Source organism: Hypanus sabinus, chromosome 17, assembly GCF_030144855.1.
Source record: "Hypanus sabinus isolate sHypSab1 chromosome 17, sHypSab1.hap1, whole genome shotgun sequence".
In the NCBI taxonomy this organism is placed as follows: domain Eukaryota; kingdom Metazoa; phylum Chordata; class Chondrichthyes; order Myliobatiformes; family Dasyatidae; genus Hypanus; species Hypanus sabinus.
In genome coordinates this window covers 24,356,150-24,378,517 of record NC_082722.1, presented here as the reverse complement: position 1 = coordinate 24,378,517, position 22,368 = coordinate 24,356,150, and the positions used below count along the sequence as shown (strand labels likewise).

Sequence of the window (22,368 nt, the reverse complement as noted above, 5' to 3'; positions counted from 1 at the left end):
CTTGTATCCATCTCCTGACCTGTGCTTTTCAATACCCTTTTCATGAAGTTGTTCTTTTGTCTTCCTGGTGTAGTTTTTGCCAGGATACCGACTCACCAGCAGTTGAACCTTCCAGATACAGGTGTATTTTTACACAGTCAATTGAAACACACTGACCGCACACGGTGATCTCCAGTTAACTAATTATGTGATTTCTAAAATCAATTGGCTGCACCAGTGATGATTTGGTGTGTCATATTAAAGGGGTGAATACTAATGCAATCAATTATTTTGTTTTATATTTGTAATTAATTTAGATCACTTTGTAGAGATCTGTTTTCACTTGGATACAGTAGTGTCTTTTCCTATTGATCAGTGTCAAAAAAAAGCCAAAATTAAATTCACTGTGATTCAATGTTGTAAACCAATAAAAGATGGAAACTTCCAAAGGGGATGAGCACTTTTTATAGGCCTTGTAGATAGAGGGAGAGGCAGACAAACCAACATAGACAAAGACAGAGAGGAAGCCCAGAAGATTGTTGTGTAAGGGTGTTGGAGTGTCTCTGCCAGTGCAGATAAAGAAAAAGTGAAAATAAATAACTGGCAACACCCTTCCTTTGGCCCAAGTCAGTAACAAGCATACCTTACTGTTAATGTTTTAGGATAAAAATTCAGTGCCTCACAAAGGTTTTCAAAAGCAGCAAGAGAAATCCCATTCTTCTGTAGACTGGAAAATAAAACAATAAAATTTTAAATTCTGCATTTGACATGAGTGGGACAATAAGAACTTGTCCCACAGCTTATCTCTGCATCCCGCACTGAACTATCACGTATCATGATATTTTTTCGGAAATATATAGCAACATATCATGAAATCTGAAACAGACTGTACCAGTTTTGAAATCGCATCTGATTCCCTTCAATAGGAAGCCAGCAGAAAGCATACTGTAAATAGCTGAGGATAGTCGGGCAACGTTGTGTCCCCATAAATTCTTGTGGTTTCCGAATGGAGTCGTAGTGGGAATTGAAAACAAATAATTGCAGATAATGTAGAGTACTGTGCAAAAATCTTAGGCATCCTACCGTATGTAAATGTGCCTAAGACTCTTGCACAGTACTGTAGTAATTTAATGTATTGCACTGTAGAACTGTCACAAAAAAAACTCTAATTTCATGGCCTATGTGAATGATGATAAACCTGATTCTGATATGGGCCTCTTTTTTGGACTGGGAGTGGGAAGGGGTCTGGGAGAGAGGAGTCATGGTTGGGACAAGGGGCAGGGAGAGGGAAGCGCCAGAGAAACATTCTATAATTATCAATAAACCAATTGTTTGTAACCAAATGACCTTGCCTGGTGTCTCCGGACTGGGTGTGCCTGCACCCACGCCACCCCCTTCCCCAGGCACTCCTCTACCATCTTCCCACGGCACTCCTCCCTCACCATTCCATACATCCTTTTCTCCCACCAGATTTACAAACTTGCTCTCCACTCCATGTTGACAAATACAGGACTGTCCAAAAGTCTTAAGCACCCTCGCTATAAATAGGTGCCTAGACTTTTGCACAGTACTGTAAATGTGCTGGAAATATTCAGCAGGCCAGCCTGGATTTGTAGTGATATAATTAAAATTTCAGGTCAATTACATTTCATCTGAAGAGTTAGGTCCAAATGCCAGATCATCAGTCCAAAGTATTCATCGTGCTTCTTCCTCCACAGGAGCTGCCTGACCTGCTGTCTATCTCTGGCACTTTGATTTTTATCATTGCAGTAGGAACACACATTGATTGGTTACCAGAATTGCATGACCTACCTGTTTTTGCACTTTTCAACTTTAAAATTAATCTCAAAGATTCAACGTCAACAAATTGTAATCTCAGTGTTTAGCACACTGATCCCATCAAGATTTATCTGTTGCTTTACATACACCGATGTTGGAGAAAACTGGCAGGGAAACTGACAGTATGAGTCCATGTTCATGTGAAAAATAAACCTGAATGTGAAGCGTAGAAAGCCGAAAGTTGTGATCAGGGACTTGGCAGCAAGTTTAAGATCAGGTTCAAGTTTATTGTCATCCAACCATATAGATGTATCCTCCGGGACCAGGGTGCAAAACACAGTATGTATACCTCATATAGCACACAAAATAATATTAACACAACAATATTCACATAATTAAAAAGCAACAGCTCAAGAACTAAGCATGAGTCTGCACTAATTGCCACCTCGTCTTTTCCCCAGGGTTGGGCACAGGTTTAAGGAGAGAGGAGAGGTGTTTAGTAGGAACCTGAGGGGCATTTTTTTCACTCAGAGGGTGGTTGGTACAGGAGCCTCAGGACTCACAGGACCAGGTTCAACAACAGTTACTACCCCTCAGGCTCCTGAACAAAAGGAGATAACTTCACCCTTTTATCTTCTTATCACACTGGTGGGGCTCATCAGCAAAAATGATGAAACAATGTACAGGGAGGAGGTTAAACACCTAGAGAGCTGGTGCAGTGACAACAACTTGATGCTTAATGTCACCAAAACCAAGGTGATGATCGTCAATTTTAGACGGTCTCAGCCTGAGCACACACCCCTCAGCATCAGCGGCTCCACAGTGGAGAGAGTGGAAAACATCAAGTTCCTTGGGGTGCAGATCTCGGACAATCTCACCTGGTCCAGGAACACCACTGGGATTGTGAAACGAGCCCAGCAGAGTTTGCACTTTTTGAGGAAGCTTAAACAAGCATCACTCCCCACTAACATCTTAACTACATTCTACAGAGGCGTGGTTGAGAGTGTGCTGACCTTTTGCATCACAACCTGGTACTCCAGCTGCAGTGCTGCCGACAAAAAAGCCTTGCAGAGGGTGGTTAGGGGAGCAGAGAAGGTTATTGGGGTCACCCTACCTTCTGTCCAAGACCTCTTTCAGAGTTGATGCCTCCAGAAGACACGGTACATCATTAAAGACCCCTCACACCCTCTCCATGAACTGTTTGTTCTTCTGCCATCAGGTAAATGATACAGGAGCATCAAAACTAAAACCACAAGGCTACTAAACAGCTTCCTCCCACAGGCAGTCAGACTGCTAAATAGCTACTCCACCTGACTCTGCTTTGGACACTTATAACTTGTTTTTAACTGACATGTGGCTGTTGTGTTTTACTATTTATTGTTATGTTTATTATTTAGTGTTGTGTTTGTTATGCTATGATTGCACTGCTCCTGGGAAACGCTGTCTCATTTTGCCCTGCAGAGCTGATGTACGGTTAGAATGACAATAAAGTTTTTGAATCTTGAATCTTGTTATTTCATGCTCATTATGTATTGCCATTTATTTATATCTGCATTTGCACAGTTTGTTTGCAGTTTACTGTTACGGTTCTATAGATTTGTTAAGTGTGACCACAGGAAAGGAAACTCAGGGTTGTATGTACTGACATGCATGTACTCTGATAATAAATTTTACTTTGACTTTGAACAAGCTGCCAGAGGAAGTTGTTGAGGCAGGTACACTGAAACAATGTCTAAAAAGCACTTGGACAGATACATGGAAAGAAAAGAATGAACTAATCATGGTCAAATGGACTAGTTTAAATGGGAACCTTGGTCAGCATGAACCAACTGGGCTGAAGGGCTGTTTCCATGCTCTAAGAAACTAGGACAAGGGAGTTATTAGTTTAAAATATTATTTTCCAAAGATTTAAATCACTAATGACTGGTTAATTTTAAGTTGTGGGTTATTGAAGTGTTTACTTTTTATAAAGTCCCTTAGCTCATATTGATGTAATTGGGTCAAGTTTTAAGTTGTCCTTGTAGGGGTTGCACTGTGTGTGACCACTCACTTGAGTTCTTCCAGATGTTTGAGATTAACCACGACCTGCACCAGATTTCTCATGTCTTCATCCCCCATTATGTTGTTGGTGAGCCTATGATTAAAAAGCAACAATTGAGCATCTCTTTTTAAACAATTTTTTTTCTCTGTGAGTAAGACACAACTTTCATCATTCACCAGCAACAAAGATAGAGTGTAGGAGAAACAAAGCCTTCAACAATACCTTTGCTGCAACTGTGCAAACTCTGCAAATAACTGGAACAATAATGTGGTGTACACCACAGGAAGTTGACTTCTTGCACAGAGCACAGGTTAGATTGCAACAGGTATATTCAAAACTATAAAACGGTGTTCAGTTCTTGGAATCAGTGTACAGTGAATTTCTGTTGTCTAGTTTATAAACCCCATAGACAGGATAACATGGGATTTTCAGCTTTGAAGGCAATGATGTGATGATGATGTTTGAAGAACATAAGGCATTAAATCTTACAGCAGAGGGAGGTAGGTGCTGGGGTGAATATTCAGAATCAAATTCAGAATCTTGCCCATCACATTAACTCTCTTGATCCTAATGACTGCAAAAAGAAATGAGATGCAATGAACTCCTGAATGGGGGGGATTTATTGACTATTGTAACCAAGGGAGATCACATGGCAAATAGCAGCTTTAAAGCTAACACTTGATCTGTGACTTCTGTTGCTAATGATGACTAACTATGGTTATGTATACATGTTAAAGGTCATTTTCATATACTTCATACTGTTGTAATCCTGTTACTTATATTTAATTCATTTACACTCTTTCATGTCTGAAATAGGCTTTGTTAATTAGCCCACCTTAACCCCTCTCTATTACCCTCATCACTGCACATTGTACTGTATATACGCTATTATTAATGTATATACTCATATGTTATTCCATATCCATACTTTAATTTCTAAACTTTATTTTATATAATTCTTTATAATTATTGAATGGTGTTTTTGGGTGCATGTCACACCAACACACCTCAGAAAACTTCCTAATACAGGTGAACGAACGTTCATGCAAGCAGTCACTGTTCTCAGTCCAAATGCCACTCCTGCTCGTCACGTAGATGAGAATCCTGGGAGGACCTCCAACCAGCTTGTTCAATGCTCTATGGGAGCAAGGTTTCCTCCACAGCCCAGTCATTTCGACACGCTGCTGCTGAGTTAAGCAGAGTATTTGGCTATGTGGTCAGGAGACTCCTAGACTTCCACCGAGGTAGAGAGACGGTGAGGGAACGTGCAGTTAAATTCCGCGCCCTTGCGGTAGAGACAGGACGGAATGAGAGATCTCTCATCACTGCCTTCCAGCACGGGCTGAACGTCAGGTTCCAACATGAGATCACTGTCTGTGTTGAGCAGAATGATTTAGGCAACCTGGTTAATTTGGCTTTCCGAGTTGATGATCAGGTAAATGACTGGCACTGGAAAAGCATGTCTTGAGCTTCCTACACTTTGTACCACCATCTATCTTCTGCCTCAGCACACAGCACCCAGTCCGTGGAGGAGCCTGGACAAATGGGGGTCACGTGCACCGACCTCAGGAGGAATCAGATCATTGCAGGATACGGGTTCCTGCCTCTGCTGCGGTGATCCAGGACATTCCCGGGCAGCTACATTCTAGGTGTCCAATAAGAGAGGATGCCCATCAGGAGGGAGGTGAGCCCACACCGGTCAGTCCTCCCATCCTCCTTGCTGTGGTACTCTTGTACTCATGAACATAAGGCACTTAGCATCTCCCGTGCAGCCAGGAAACTCCTGGACATCTCTCTGGCTCGAAGGTGGAGAGTTCTGACTCAGTAATTGAGAAAAAAGATCAACAAAGCCCTGGATGATCGATCTTTCCACCAAACCCCTCCAACTTGTGCAGGAGGGCAACATAGGGAACGACTCTCCTCCTAACTGGTTAACTCGCCGGAAGTGACACTGGTGCTTGGCCTTTCCTGGTCATCCTGACATAACCCAGAGATTCATTGGTCCCTAAAAGCACTCTAAGACTGGGGGAACGTTTAATGCCTGTCTGCGTCCATTTCAAGCTCTGGTCTGCAAATCTCCTGTGTCAACGACGGAGGTGGACCTGTCCGGCATCTTGGCTGAATATACTGATCTTCTTGAGGTCTTCAGTAAAAAGAAAGCCACCTCACTGTCTCCACTGTGCCGTTGACTGCTCACCCGGTACTAGTCCTCCCCGGGGCTTGCTCTTTGCACTCTCTCACCCAAAAATGATGGCCATGGAGTTCACCAAGAAGGCATTAGCCTTGGGATTTATCTGCCCGTCAACTTCACCAGGAGGGACGATTTTAGTGTGCATGCAGGATGGCAAGCTCTGTCCCCGCATTGATTATCGGTCACTAAACAATATGACCGTGAGAAGCAGCTGCCATCTTCCCCCGCTTTCCTCTTCGTTTGAAGATAGATCTGTGCAACGCTTACCTTGTCCAAATCGGAGCAGGGATGAGTGGAAGACAGCTGCCAACTCCTCCTCTGGCTACTATGAGTCCCTTGCAATGGCCTTTCATCTGGGCACCACCCCTGCTGTTTTCAAGCCCTAGTCAAGGATGTACGTAGGGACATGTTGAATCAGTTCGTTTTAGTGTATCTGGACAACATTCTGATCTATTTCTGCTCATGCTAGGAACATGTCCAGCATATCCAGAAGGCTCCTTGAGAATAACTTGTATGCCAAGCCTCAGAAGTGTAAGTTCCATGAAGACCAGGTGTTGTTTTTGGGCTATATACCCACCTCTTCCAGTGGTCAAATGGACCCACGTTAAGTTCAGGCAGTCACAGAGAGGCCCAAACCATCCATGGTCAGACAGGGGCAGTGCTTCATGGGGTTTGTGAAATTTGTCGCTGCTCCACCTGAAACTTAGGCTCGGTCGTGGCCTACATGAATGCACTCAGCAGGAAGACTGCTGCAGGACTCCACTGGACAAACAAAAGCAAACCAAACAATCCCAGAACTGAAGTGATGCTTCACCGCTTCCAGTGCTGCAACACCCAGGCCAATCCCGGCCATTCATTGACGAGGTGGACACGTCCGATGTCGGCACTGGAGATGTACTTTCTCAGTGCTCCTCACCGGATAGCCGGCTGCACCCTTGCGCCCTTCTTCCCCTTCGCTTGCCTCCTGCCAAGAGTAACTACGATGCTGGGAACCGAGATCTGCTGGTTGTCAAGGAGACTCTGGTGGAATGGCGACACTGGCCAGAGGGGGCAGAGCATTCCTTTTTGGCTTGGACAGATCACGAGCCTCTCCTACATTTGGGACGGTAAGAGACACAAACACCCACCCAGCCTGCTGACCTCTCTTCTTCACCCGGTTAATTTCACTCTCACCTATCATCCCCGCAGCAAGGATACCAAGGCTGAAGCTCTCTCCCAGCGGTTCAGCAGGTCTGAGGACAATGCCGATCCAGACACCAACCTTCCTTGTTAGTGCTTTGCTGTTCCAGTGATTTGGGGAGAAGAGGCAGAGGTGAGGGCTACCCAACAGTCGGATCCAGACCTCCCAATAGACGGTTTGTCCCTGCTATGGTGCACTCCATGGCGCTGCGATGAGGCCATTCCTCCTGTCTGGTTGGCCATCTGGGAATTCAAAGGACCCGGGAAAATTCTTGTTGGCCATCTATGTCCCAGAATGCCCACAACTTTATCTCTGCCTGTCCCACTTGTGCTGAGAACAAGACATCAAGCCAGTGCTCCAAGGGTCTGCTATGTCTGCTGCCTATGCCTCACCTTCCCTGGTCCCACCTCCTGGTGGATGTCCAATGGAAACACTACCAATTCTCTAAGTCTGCCCACTTCATTGCTCTCCCTAAGCTCCCGTCAGCTTGTGAGACTGCCACCCGCATGGTTCAGCATGTAATCAGGCTGCAAGGCTTCCCCCAGGACATCATGAGTGATCCAGGACCACTGTTCACATCCTGTTTTTGGAAGGCTTTCTGTTCTCTTGTGGGAGCCATGGCCAGCTCCTTGTCTGATATCCACCCCCAATCTAGTTGTCAGACTGAGAGAGTGAATCAGCAGCTGGAGACAACCCCGAGCTGCCTTGCCTCTTCCAACCCCGTGTCCTGGAGCTACTAATCGGTTTGGGGAGAGATTGCCCAAAATAACCTCCAGTTGTCCTCCACTGGCATGTCCCCCTTTGAATGCCAGAAGGGATTCCGGCCACCACTCTTCGCTGAGCAGGAGAATGACCCGGGGATTCCTGCTGCTGAACAGTTGATCCAACGCGACAAGCTCACGTGGAGATGAGCCGGGACTTCCTTCATACATGCTTGAAACAACGGGCCCAGAAGGCTGATCGCCTCTGCCAACATGTCAGGACTCTCAAGCCAGGAAAGAAGGCCTGGCTAGCATCAAGGGATCTTCCCCTCAAATTTAAGAGCCGCAAGTTCGCCCCACACTATGTGAGACTGTTCATAGTGGAAATGGCTATCAACAAGGTCTCATATAGACAGTGCCTACCAGTATCAATTAAGATCCACCCAGTGATCCATATTTCTCAGCTCAGGCTGGTTACCACCTCTCCCCTGGCTCCAGTCACCCCAACCCACCCTCCTCCCTACTTGGTGGATGGTTCCCTGGTCTATACTGTGCAGCATCTCGCTGGATGCTGGGCAAGGTCCACAGTGGATTGAGAGAGGTATGGCCCCGAGGAACATTTTTGGATCCCAGCCAATGATCTCTTGGACAAATCTCTCATCCGGGACCCAGCGGGCTCAGGTCTGTCATGCATCAGGAGCTGCACCTATGGAGGGCCAGTTGTGCTTGTGAGTACGCACATTCCAGCTAATCACTGTCTCATGGTGATGGTACTTAACTCCCTTCTTTTTGTTCTGGCCTTGTCAAGACTTGACCCAAAGTACAGCAACATTGATGCTCCCTGCTGACCTGTCCTTGTCCGGGAAAGAGGACTGCCATTTTGACTGACGCTGTCAAGAAGCGGGATTCATTTAGAAATTAGTTATTGTTTCCAGCCGCAATGTTGGCGTTAACTGTCAGTTTAACTGTTTTTGTTAATGGCACAGTGTTAATTGTTTTCCTCCGCCTTTAAATTCTCCAGCAGTTCTTATTAAGGTTGGTGAACTGTCGACCCACGTCAGTGTCTCTCTTTCCATACCTGGGCCACATCCAAATGTTTTGACACTTTGTTCATATTCTCTTGGCTACTGCTATCTCTTCAGACAGTGACTAGGTGAAATAAAAGAACCGGACTAAACCAGTACAAGTTATATGAAAATGATCTTTAACACTTACCAAATCACACCAAGTAATGGAATGTGAACTTGATTCACAAGACATTGAGTTCTAAATCCTTGCTGTGCAATGATCTGGCATCAAGATAACAGGTTAAGCCAGATTAATTCTACACTGAGTGTGACACAGGAATGTGTTGAGAAAATATGTGTTACTCTCTTGTGTAATAACCTTGATTTTATTAGTCAGCTTAAGATAAAGGAAAACTTAGGAGGCAGTGATCATAATGTGATTGAATTCATACTGAAATTTGAGAGGGGGAAGCATAACTCATATGTATCAGTATTGCAATGGAATAAAGGGAATTACCGAGGCATGAGAGAGGAGCTTACCCTAATGGATTGGAGGGTGGCAGAGGGGATACTGGCCAGGATGACGGTAGAACAGAGGTGGCTGAAGTTTCTTGAGAATAGTTCACAAGGCGCAGGATAGATATGTCGCACATAAGAAGTTGTTCTCAAATGGCAGGGCCAGGCAACCGAGGTTGACAAGGAAAGCTCTGGATTACATAAAGGCCAAGGAAAGGGCATATCAGGTAGCAAAAGGGAGTGGGAGGTTAGGTGATTGGGAAGTTTTTAAAATCCAACAAAAGGCAACTAAAAAAAGCTGTATGAAATGAAAAGATGAAAGCAAACTAGCCAATAATATAAAGCAGGATACCGAAATTGTTTTCAGTTACATAAAGAATAAAAGACAGGTGATAGTCGATATTGGACCACTGGAAAATGATGCTGGTGAAGTAGCGATGGGGGACAAAGAGAAGGAAGATGAATTTAATAAGTACTTTGCTGCTGTCTTTACTGTGGAAAACACTAGCTGTATGCCAGAGGTCTATGAGTGTCAGGGAGCAGGAGTGAGTGACATTGCTATTACAAAGGAAAAAATGCTAGGTAAACTGAAAGGTCTTAAGGTGGGTAAGTCACCTGGACCAGATGGACTACACCCCAGAGTCCTGAGAGAGGTGGCTGAAGAGATAGCAGGTGTATTAGTCATAACCTTTTCAGAATCACTTGACTCTGGTATGGTCCCAGAAGACTGGAAAATTGCAAATGTCACTCCGATCTTTAAGAAGGGAGGAAGACAAAAGAGAGGAAACTATAGACCAGTTAGTCTAATCTCAGTGGTTGGGAAAGTGTTGCAGTCCATTATTAAGGATGAGGTTTCAGGGTACTTGGAGACTAATGATAAAATAAGTCAAAGTCAGCATGGTTTCCGTGAAGGGAAATCTTCCCTGAAATTCTGTTAGAATTCTTCAAGGAAGTAACAAGCAGGGTGGACAAAGCAGAGAAAATGGATGTCATTTACTTAAGATTTTCAGAAGGCATTGCCTCACATGAGGCTGCTTAACAAGATAAAATCCTACGGTGTTACAGGAAAGATACTGGCACAGACAGAGGAATGGCTGACAGGCAGGAGGCAGCGAGTGGGAATAAAGGGGGCCTTTTCTGCTTACCTGCCAGAGTTGCTCCTCAGGGGTTAGTATTGAGACCACTAATTTTCACATTGTTTGTCAGTGATTTAGATAATGGAATTGTTGGCTTTGTGGCAGTTTGCGGATGATACAAAAATAGGTGGAGGGGTAGGTGGTGCTGAGGAAGCAATGCGATTGCAGCAGGACTTAGACAAATTGGAAGAATGGGCAAAAAAGTGGCCGATGGAACGCACTGTATGATAATGCATTTTGGGCAAAGGAACAATAGTGTGGACTGTTATCTAAATGGGGAGAAGGCTCAAACATTGGAAGTGCAGAGGGACTTAGGAGTCCTCGTGCAAGACTCCCAGAAGGTTAATTCACAAGTTGAGTCTGTGGTAAAGAAGGCAAATGCAAAGTTGGAATTTATTTGAAGAGGAATAGAATATAAAAACAAGGAGATAACGCTGAGGCTTTATAAGACACTAGTCAGGCTGCACTTGGAGTATTGGCAACAGTTTTGGGCCCCCTATCTCAGAAAGGATGTGTTGTCATTGGAGACAGTCCAGAGGAGGTCCACGAGGATGATTCTGGGGATGAAGGGAGTTAAAATATGAGGAGTGTTTGGCAGCTTTGAGCCTGTACTCACTGTAATTTAGAAAAATACATGGGATCTCTCTGAAACTGAATGTTGAAAGGACTAGGTAGGGTGGTTGTGGAGAGAAATCCTGTGCTGAGGGTATCCACAACTAGAAGGGACAGCCTCAAAATTGAAGGGTGGCCTTTTAGAACAGAGATGAGGAATCTTTTTTTTGCCAGAGAGTAGTGAATCTGTGGAATGCTCTGCTACAGACTGCGGTGGAGGCCAAGTCCATGGCTATATTTAAGGCAGAAGTTGATTGTTTCCTGATCGGTCAGGGCATCAAAGGATATGGTAAGAGGGCAGGTGTATGGGGTTGGATGGGATCTGGGATCTGCCATGATGAAATGGTGGAGAAGACTCGATGGGCTGAATGGCTTAATTCTGCTCCTATGTCTTATGGTCTTATGCATTTCCAGTATCTGCAGAATATTTTGTGTAAACATTTCACATTGTGGGTAGATTAGTGGACGGTAAAGTTTAACATAATTTGTCAAGAGGGTGTTGAGAAAACCTTTCCACGTCTCTCATCTGCTCTGGTTTTCAGCTGAGATTCTATTCCTGACAGTGTGTGGTCTGAGGGAATTGAGGGCTGGACCAGGGTCAGGATGCTTTGCAGGGAGGAGACTGAACAGAGGATCAAGCTTGGATTAGTGGGAGAGGAATGGATCAGGCTATGCCTCTGGGCCGGCCTCACCTGTCCAGGGTTACCCCGCGGGACTGGCTGGTGGTCAGGGAGGCTATCGGAAGGCCTCAGAATATCAGCAGCAAGTGGCTGGATAGAAGGAAGTGGACTCTCTGGACTGTCCCCTCAGGTCAGAGGGAAACCCCTTTAACCAAAACTCAAGTTAAGGACTGTTTCAGTGTGTGAGAGCCCCATGCTAATCATAACTATTTGATCAGATCACTTTTCTTTTCCCCTCATGGGAAGTGACTTCACATGTTCTCAATAGTTGCCGCTACCACATACGTCCATCAGCCTCGCTGGGAGAGCTCAGAACTAAAGGTACATGTCATTTGGATTTTGGTGGAATTCCCTGGTCTTTATGTGTCACCTATACAGACTATTCTCTGGAGCAGATTTTCTAATAATTCTCCTGCAGGCTGCACGAGGAAGCATTTTTAACCACATTTAAGGAACAATAAATGTGAACTGATATCATTTCAAGAGACTATTGAGAAAACTGGTCCAACAATGGCCAAGCAACTACAAGCAGGAACCAAGGACTTACGGCAACAATCAATCCAGCAACGCATCGCAAGTGGTCAAATACAAGAAGGTGCTTGTGAGAAACCTTAGACAACTACTTTTCAATCTCTGTAGCACCAAAGATCACTAAAACATGCACCAAATTCTTAAGAAAATAATCTTTGTAATTCTCTACTTCTGAGGACTGTGGCTGCTTTTCCAAGGCTGGGACTTTTGGGGGTGAGATGAGAAGGATCTCACTCCTGCTTCTCTTATCTTCTCCAGTTTAGTGGCATTGCACAAAATCTAGAATCAGAATGTTCAGCAGATAAGCAGTCATTAAAAACCTTTATCTGCCATCAAGGTCTGCTCTCTACCTTGTGGGGACTGTTCTCTTCGAGTATAAGGGAATTCATACACAAGGATGTGTTTCTAAACCATAAGACAGTGTAAGATTTCAGGGGGACCAAGAACTCACGTTAGCTCTGTCAAATAGGTGCTCCGTCCAACAATGGAGAAAAACTTCAACAGGTCTTTCTTTTTCAGTTGACATTCCTTCACCCTGTACACACCCAATAACAAGGAAAAAAATACTAAAGTCAACAAACTGCAGATGCTGTGAATCTGAAACAAATCAGAAGGTACTGTATAAACACAGACGGTCATGCAGTGTCTGCAGAAGGAACAACAGAAAATAATACAGATCAATAACTTTGCTTCAATCTGAACTACTGATTTTGTTTCTCTTTATGTTGCCTGACCTGCTGAGGAGTTCCAGCATCCTCTGTCCTCGGAATAAAGAGAAGTAATTCACATCAAGATTATCAGCAAGAGTCTGACATGCATTGCTTCCCTCCAGTGAATGTAAGACTTTACCAATGATTGAAGGATAGGACTCACACTACAGGATACTAACTAACAATCAAGCTATAAAAGGAATTCAGCAGAATAAACAAATGGAAGAAGGAGCCAACAAGAATGAATGGAAGGCAGGCAAAAGAATGTAAGAAGCAAACCAGGGAACTGAGAATTCAAGTACCGTAGACCAAATTAATAACAAGCACAGATGGATACAGTGAAAATGATGAAGCTAATATTTTACAGTCGACACTTCAGGTCAAAACCCTTCGTCAGGACCTTGACGATGGAACTCAACCCAAAATGCCACCTGTACTTCTCCCTATAGATGCTCCCTGGCCTGCTGCGTTCCACCAGCATTTTGTGTGTGTTGCTTGAATTTCCAGCATCTGCAGGTTTCCTCGTGTTTGTGAAGCTAATATTTTCATTACTTTAAAAACATTGCTCTTGATTATGAACTCATGTTAAATAAGTGGAACATTTCCTGTATTAATACGTACTAATCAGTAGGTGAATTGGAATAAAATGAATTGAATTTAATGCAACCGGGTAAAGTACTACCAAAATAAATTACATCTTTTACAAGATTCTGTGGGTATGTTTTTCACAGTGGAAAAGATGCAAATTTTGGAGCCAAAAGTTTTGAAAGATGGAAACAATCATATGATCTACAGCCACGTAATTCTGTGATTGAAACCTGCCCAGTTTCAAATCATTAAATAGCATACATCTCATCCTTTGTAAAAGTGTACCACTGCCTACATGAGTGATCTGTGAGTTCATTGGGTCTTTGACAATGAAACTCAAATTGATGGTTGATCTCGCTGTTTCACTGGAAATTTCAGGCTTTGTTATACACCAGCTAGCAGATGTTAATACTATTAGTCATATTCCAAAAGCAACTGGTTCACTCACCTGCATGCCTTCTTCTCACTTTGCTTTGCAAATTTTAGAAACGATCTTCCATTTGATGCCAAACTACACATTAAAATGAAGACAAACAGCATATGTCATTCACATCGGTAATCTTTACCGTGTTACTTAAGAAAAGCTCAGTTTACATAGGTGCAGCCAAGATTCCAACAGAACTTGATCTGACTAGGGGACTGGTTACTGGTTTATGTTACACCAAATTGCAGATGGTGGGTGGGCTACTAATGGATTAAAACACCTTCCTCACTCTCTCCTTCTTCACAAATCTTTCTTACCACAATGTATCAGCTAGCTTTGTGATTTGTAAAGCCTGGATCGCTATATGATCAACTTACTGCCACAATGCACTGCAGTCTGTACAATGGTTTCACACAATAAACGTTCTCCAATATTTCTTGTATATCATCAATAGGATTTCAAAACCTTCTCATTTCAGTTAATGCTTCATGGCAAACGAACTATAATTAACAAAATTCAGGATTCACTGACATGTAGAAGAAATAAAAGCATCAGTAGATTTTGATTGGCCCTTCAAGATTTTACGAGTGATGAATGGAAAAGCATCTTATCACAGGGCACAATCCCTGGTAAGAGGGAAGTTTCTAAGGAAACTTGCCCTCAGAAATCAGCTTCTCAAAAAAAGGAACATGATCTGTCCTTTCTCCTGACCAATACTAACCGAGCTGCTGTATTTACATAACTTCCAATTTTAATTTGTGATGGTCAAACTTCCCATCGTAGGATTGACAATGACTTTCTTCCACTCTAGCATTTTGGGTTCTCAGGCGGCCAATCAGCCAATATGGAAACCCCACCCTCCCACGGATGGGAAGGAGGTTGTCACTGGAGTGAGAGGGTAGTTAGCTTGAATGACGGTTCATTCCATTCCCCGTTTACAAAAAGTCCTCTCTGTGGTCCTGAAGTACAGCACAATGCTCTCAGTACCAGTCTGAATGCTCCTTCTCCATTTTGAGCGATTATAGACCAGAGATTCCCTGAGTGAGTGAGGAGGTTGCATTTTTTTCAAAGATGCATCGAGCACTTCCTTGTATCCGTATCTCTGGTAATATCTGCCTGTGATGAAGCTCGGTACAGAAATTGGTGTGAACTCCAATCAGGGTCGGGAATGTGGCTACTTATCTTTATGTAGCCAAAAAATGCTAGAGAGATCCTCAGGACCAGGTGGATAAGTCACTAATCAACTTAATCTATATTCCTTCCAGATAGAGTTAAGATCATCTGAAGATTAAAATTAAGTGAAGCAAATATTAGTAAAAGTTTATTTAAGAGATACAGCACAGTTACAGGCCCTTCCAGCCCAATGAAGCTGAGCTGCCTGATTACACCCAAGTGACCAATTAACCTGATACAAAGATCGGCAGCTTTGGAATGGTGGGAGCGCCCAGAAGAAACCCATGTGGTCCAAGGGAGAATTTACAAACTCCTTACAGATAGAGGTGGATTTGAACCAGGCTGACCGGTACTGTAATCATTTACACTGACACTGTGCTATCCTGCTGCAGCTCTTATCGCAGACAAAAACAGTGCATTTTTTGCTGGGTGGATTTTACGTGATGAGGCAGACTTAAATGATGGGAAAGTCAATATACAGTGCATTCTACATCAAAATACTTGCTCATTTAATTCAGAGATGTGGTCAACAAAACTGTTCTTCTCTCTCTTGAGAAGTGAGCTCTCCAGCCGGAGACTGAAATGTTGTTTCTTCAATATGACGAGTTGGTTCTGAAGTGATTGCCTCCCTGCTCTACGGAGCTTTTCCCTCGCTCCAAACATTGAAGCTGTTCCATGTTTTGCAGAAAACCTTCTTCTCTAACTTTTTCCAAAATTACTTAATTTAATGTTGTGTAAGTTCCATAGAGAAAACAGACTGCTTGCTCTGTTTATCCCAAAGAAAGCCAACGTTGTCAGGGAAATTTAATGTGTAAGAATAAAAATTACTGACAGTTCTTCACCTAGAAAAGCTACTGACCCTAACCAGCCCCACAAACTCTCAAGATTTCTCAATACATAAGAAATAAGTAAGCTGTTGAAGTCATTATGACCAGCCCTTTCTAAGTAAGGATCTGAATGCCTCCTCCATACTGGAGGAAGGGAGGAGGTGAAGGGACTTGAGTTAGAATTTCCTTTCGGCATACAAGGTCACTGGGGTTGTTGCTGCAAAAGTCAAACATTATTTAAAGGGATCAAACTTTCTAAAACTGGGACACAGGTAAGTAGTTACACAGATTCATTGGAGAATCAGAACACAGAACTTCTTTGTAATTACTGAATTTATTATCAATATGTGATTATATCATCCAAGACATGATTCTGAGGTAAAATCCCTCACTTTAGGGAATACCAAATTGTTTTCCCCCACCTTAACTCTCTGAGGAAGATTAGCCATGCTATTAACTTGTGTATAGTTTACAATACCTTTTAACATGTTATCAATCCAGTTCTGTTAACATGCTAACTGACTTTGAATTAGCATCATTCCATAGAAATCTGTTCCACAGAGTTGTATGTTGAGGACGTCTGCAACCCGGGCACCTGCTCTGCGCTTGAAGGTGATGTGAGCAGGAGGCACGAGGAGTGGCCAGTTGGTGCACCCAGAGTTCGAGCCTGGAATTTGTCTGGAGTTTGGGGTCCCCATATCAGTCATTGCTTGATCAGGGGGTCGATTACAGAGACTGGAGACTGAAGGTCAGTTAGAAATCTGGAAGTTGAAGCATGATCACCAAAGTCTGGAGCCAAGAGGCTGGAGGCCCATCCTGGAGTTGGAGGACTGTCTGTGTGTGTGGGTGGAGAGTAGGGAGTAAAGGAACTTGTTTTGCTGTTATTGTTTTGTTGTTTGTTATGGTATGGTCTGTTTCGCTGTGTGCTGCCAAGTACTGTGGGCATGCTATGCTGGCGCAGGAATGTGTGGAGACACTTGCAGGCTGCCCTCCGCATATCCCTGGTTTGCGATGGTTGTTAATGCAAATAATGCATTTCACTGTGTATGGATAGATAAATCTCAATCTGAACCTAAAGCTTCTGTTGTGAAACTAATTCCATTCTTGCTGCAGAACTGGAGATCGTCTTATGTTCATTGTTTAAACTCGACAGGCTTACTTCCCTTCTCCTCGCCCTGCCCTTTTCATCATTTTGTGCGTTTACTTTGTGTCTCTCTTCAAACCAACATCAGCTGATTCACAATCATTCCCAACTCTTCCTCCTTCTTGCCAGTGGAGAATTTTGATTTGAAAATGCTCGTGTTTGATCAGACTGAGGGGAGCATGTTTGTTGCTGCAGAACACAGGACACCTTTAGGATACCCGTTGTTCAGGATATACACATCCAGTGATTTAGCTCAAACCCTCAGGGTCTATCAAACACTAGAAATTGGCAGCTGAAGTCATGATACTTTTGAGTTCCTTATGAGCAGCTCTGATGCTGAATCGTACCTGACAAAGAGGCAGGTACCCAGGCAATATCTAAAAAGTATCTGAATGAGCACTTGAATCGCCCACTCATCGAAGACTGTGGACAAAATGCTCATAAATGGGATTAGTATTGATAAGTGTCAGATGGTCCGTGTAGAACGGTAGGCTGAAGGACCTGTTTCTGTGCTGTATAACACTATCAATATGACTACATATCATTTACAAGTCAGTCAATCACCTAACATTCACCCACATTGTAATCCACCTCTTTCTGCCGGTCTCCATTTTCACATCCAGCTAATTCTAGATATTTGGCATTTAACAACCAGAACAGGCCAGTTTGTCTTGAGTACCACATTCATGACTGCAAGCTCGCATTTTACTCCACCCCAGAGGTCATGTTCTATACAACTGCACATACATCTTCAATGAATGATGTGTGTGGCATTACTGAACTGAGCAATCAGGTTACCAGATCCCAGGACGGGTATCATAGGCTGAAACATGAATTTAAAGGACATGCCCGCTTACCTCACTTCAACCACCACCACATCCCTGCACGTATTGAGGGATTCCACCAGGTACAGAACACCAGTTGGGGAGATTCTGTTGTTGCTGACACTGCAGGGGATCAGAATGAAATACTGGTTTTACTAAACTGTACCCTGTGAAAAGGACTGCAGATAATCAGATAGATTTCCCAAGCTTGGGATTTTGGGGTACTTTTGAATATCGAATACTGACACTGAGTAATATTGAACTGGTAAGTATTTTAATGAAAAATTTGAGGAGACCTAGGAGAAGCACATCTGAACTTGGAAAAACAGTAGGATTTTATCAAGACTTTACTGCTCTACTCTCTCTACACCCATACACGAGTAGCTAAGTGCAGCTCGAATGCCATCTATAAATTTGCTGATGACACAACTAACACTGGTGGAGTTTCAGATGGTGATGAGTAGGCACAGGGGGCAGACGAGATGGTGAGGTAGACCAGCTGGTTGAGCGGTGTCACAACAACCACCTTACACTCAATATCAGTAACAGCAAGGAACTGACTGTGGACTTCAGGAAGGGGAAGTCGAGGGAACTCACGGCAGTCCTCATCGAGAGATCAGCATGGAAAGGGTGAGCTGTTTCAAGTTGCTGAGTGTTGAGCGATTACACAGAAGACATGAAGGCAGTGGCCATATTTCATGAGGAGTCTGAGGAGACTCGGTATATCTGGTATGGAAGGGCTGCTGCACAGAATCAGAAAAATCTGCAGGAAGTTGTAAAACCAGCCAGCTCCACCACGGGCACTAGTCTGTCCAGCTTAAAGGGCACCTTCGCAAGGCAGTGCCTCAAAAATGCTCATTCATTGTGAAGAACTCCCATCACCAAGCAAACACCCTCTTCTCATCGTTCCCATCGCTGAGAGGCACAGAGGCTTGAAGACACACACTCAGTATTTTAGGAACAGCTTCTTCCTCTCCAGCTTCAGATTTCTTAATGGACAATGACCCCGCGTATGCCACCTCACCAGGTGCATGCCACGTATACTACAAGTGAGTCTGATTCTAGTTTTGATTGTTTTGCTGAGGCTGCTCTTCCGTACAGCACCAGGCAGAAACTGTCTCACCATCGTTGTCCTAACACTCCTTATTCATAGAGCCACAGAGTTGGACAGGCTCTTCAGCCGAACTCGTCCATGCTCAACAAGATGCCGATCTAAAATAATCGCACTTGCATTTGGCCCTCTAAACATTTCTTATGCATGTATCTGTCCAATTGTTTTTTTAAAAATCATCCACTGTGCCTTCTGATATCATGTCCTCGGGCAATTTGTTCCATATACCCATCTCACTCTGTGTGATAAACTTACCCTTCGAATCTTCCCCCATGACCTTTAACCTTTGCTCTCTAGTTTTTGATTACCCTACTCTGGGAACAAGATAGCTTATCCATGCCCTTCATAACTTTGAAAACCTCCAAAAGGTTACCCTCATCCTCTTGGCCCAGCCTATCCAATCCTTCCTTATAACTCATGCTTTCAAGTCAAAGCAACTCATTTGTGAATCCTTTTTCGCATCCTCTCCCGTTTAACCACACCATTCCTATAGCATGGTGACTACAACTACACACAATACTCCAACTGCAGCCGAATGACTATTTCCCAGCTCTAGGACTAAGTTCCAAAGACAACGGAGGCAAACTTGTCATATGCCTCCTTCATCACCCTGTGGGCTTGTGTCGGCACTTTCAGCAACAACGTACTTGTTGCCCTAGTTTCTCTTTTCAAAAACTCCTCCAGCGCCCTGCCATTCATTGTGCACGTCCCAGGCTGGTCTAACCTCCCAAAATTTATAATTTTGAACTCGTCTGAGTTAAATTCTGGAATCTAATTTTAAAAAACATTTCAACTGAAATTAAAATTGAAAATTAAGTTTAGAAATGAAAATGGTGTAAGAAGCTTTTGGGCAATTGTTCTTTTGTTTTGAGAGTTTCAGTTTTAATCAGAGTGCAAAAGATACTTACTCTAATAGTTTCAAAAACTGCAGCTTTGGTAAGAAGTCTCGCAGACTCTGTACTCCTTCATCTTCAAGTAAGTTGCAGGACAAGCTAAAGAATGATGATTAAACTTAAATAATTAATATCAGAATTTAGTTACTTTACTCTATGGTAATTAAAACCATAAGCATAAGACATAGAAGCAGAGTTAGGCCATTCAGTACACTGAGTCAGCTCTGCCATTCCATCATAGCTGATATACTATCCCCATTCTCCTGCCTTCCCCCTGTAATCTCTGACATCCTGAATAATCAAAAACCCATCAACCTCCATTTTAAATGTACTCAATGGCTTGGCCTCTGCAGCTGTCTGTGGCAAAGAATTCCACAGATTCACTACCTCTGGCTAAAGGAAATTTAGTGAAGAAGAGCGGAATGGAGTCCTGATGGCACTGAACAGCAATTCCTTTGTTTGCTGCTGCGGAAACGGCTCTATTTCCATCTTTGATATCTCTTTTTTCCTTTTCAAGGTTCTTTTGAAAACTCTGAGCTGGAGTTACACGCTGACTTTGGTTCTTTGTGGGAATGGGACCCGCTCTCAGGGCCTCTCAACTGGCTGCTTTTTGATATCCCAGAGACGAGGCCTGGAAGATTAGCGCACCTTTAGGGTTCTGGATTTTTGTAGCTCTGGAAACATGCTGATTCTAGGCCGGTGCCCCTGCCTGAGGCGCCGTGGGAGAACACGGAACATCGCGAGCAGCGGGTTAGCTTCCGGGGGTCGTGTGTCCGAAGAGCTGTGCCTTTCTGGCGCCGACTCAGGAAAAAACGACGCCAGAGACTTGTAACATCGTAAATCAGCGAGTTGTTTGTTATGTCTCCCCTCTTGCTGTGAAACGGGGACTCCTCTTTTTCCCTTAGTAGGGGGACAGAGAGAGCCTGTGATATGTCAAATTACCGGGTGAACCAGTAGTCTTTGGGGCACTGCAAGTCTGTGTCTTTATGGATGCTTGCTGCATACTCCAGTGCTCGGTGGAGGGTGCTGACACTTTTTGCTGGGGGGGGGGGCCTTGCCGCTGCTTGTGCGTTGGAAGGGGAGATGGGGGGGAGAGGATTTGGGGTTCTAATGTTTAACTGTCACTCATTCTTTGGGGCACTCCTCTGTTTTCATGGATGTTTGCGAAGAAAAATAATTTCAGGATGTATATGCTATACAGTTCTCTGACATTAACTGTACCTATTGAAACCTCCTCATCTCTGCTCCGAATGAACAGCCCTCTATTCTGAGGCTGCGCCTTCTGGTCCTAGACTCACTACAATGAGGAGCATACTTCCCACATCCATTCTATCCAGACCCTTCAACATTCAATAGGTTTTAATGAGATCCCGCCACACTCTTCAAAATTTCAAAGCCATCAAGTGCTCCTCATTGGTTAACCCTTTCATTCCTGGAATCATTCACACAAACCTCCTCTGGACCCTCTCCAATGCTAGCACAGATTTTCTTAGATAAGGGGCTAGGAACTACTCAAAATTCTCCAAGTGCAGCCTCACCAACACCTTATAAAACTTCAACATCATCCTCCTTTTTTTATTCTTGTCCTTTTGAAATGAATCCTAACATTTCATTTGCCTTCCACTGACTCAACCTGCTAGTCAACCAATAGGGAATCCTGCACAAGAGCTCCCCAATCCCTCTGCAACTCTGATTTTTATAGTTTCCCCATTTAGAAAATATTCCATCCCTTTATTCCTTGTCCCAAAGTTCATGACTTCCCTGCACCATATTCCATCTGCCACCTGATATCATCCGCAAACTTGGCATGAAGCCTTCAATTCCATCATCCATATCGTTGACCGATAACGTGAAAAGAAGCAGTCCCAACACCAACCCCTTCAGAACACCACCATTCACTGGCAGCAAACCAGAAAAGATCCATGCTAGTATCTGTCCCGTAACACCATGGGTTTTTATCCTATTAAGCAGCCTCATCACAGCACTTCGTCAAAGCCCTTCTGAAAATCCACGTAAATAACGTCCATTGACTCTCCTTTGTGTACCTTGCCTGTTACTTCCTCAAAGTAACAGATTAGTCAGGCAAGATTCCCCCTTAAGGAATCCATGCTGACTTTAACCTATTTTATCTTGTGCCTCCAAGTAACCAAAGACCACATCCTTATTTACAGACGCCAACATTTTCCTCTTACTGAGTCAGGCTAACTGGCCTATAACTGCCTTTTCCCTGTCTCGCTGACTTCTTAAAGAGTGGAGTGACATTTGCGATTTTGCAATCCTTGGAACCATTCCAGAATCTAGTGCTCCTAGGAAGATCATTA

General features: G+C 43.7%; 1 protein-coding gene across 2 annotated transcripts in view; it reads right to left on the bottom strand.

The window, feature by feature from the left end:
• nlrc5 (NLR family, CARD domain containing 5) overlaps positions 1-22,368 on the bottom strand; it is a 244,692-nt gene that overhangs the window by 63,080 nt on the left and 159,244 nt on the right. For both annotated transcript variants that reach the window (XM_059992681.1, XM_059992682.1), the window contains 6 exons: positions 20,063-20,146; positions 18,077-18,166; positions 14,100-14,162; positions 12,805-12,888; positions 3,809-3,892; positions 623-706 (listed from right to left, as the gene is read on the bottom strand). In XM_059992681.1, coding sequence (XP_059848664.1) covers positions 623-706; positions 3,809-3,892; positions 12,805-12,888; positions 14,100-14,162; positions 18,077-18,166; positions 20,063-20,146 — 489 coding nt within the window. The remainder of the gene's footprint in view (positions 1-622; positions 707-3,808; positions 3,893-12,804; positions 12,889-14,099; positions 14,163-18,076; positions 18,167-20,062; positions 20,147-22,368) is intronic.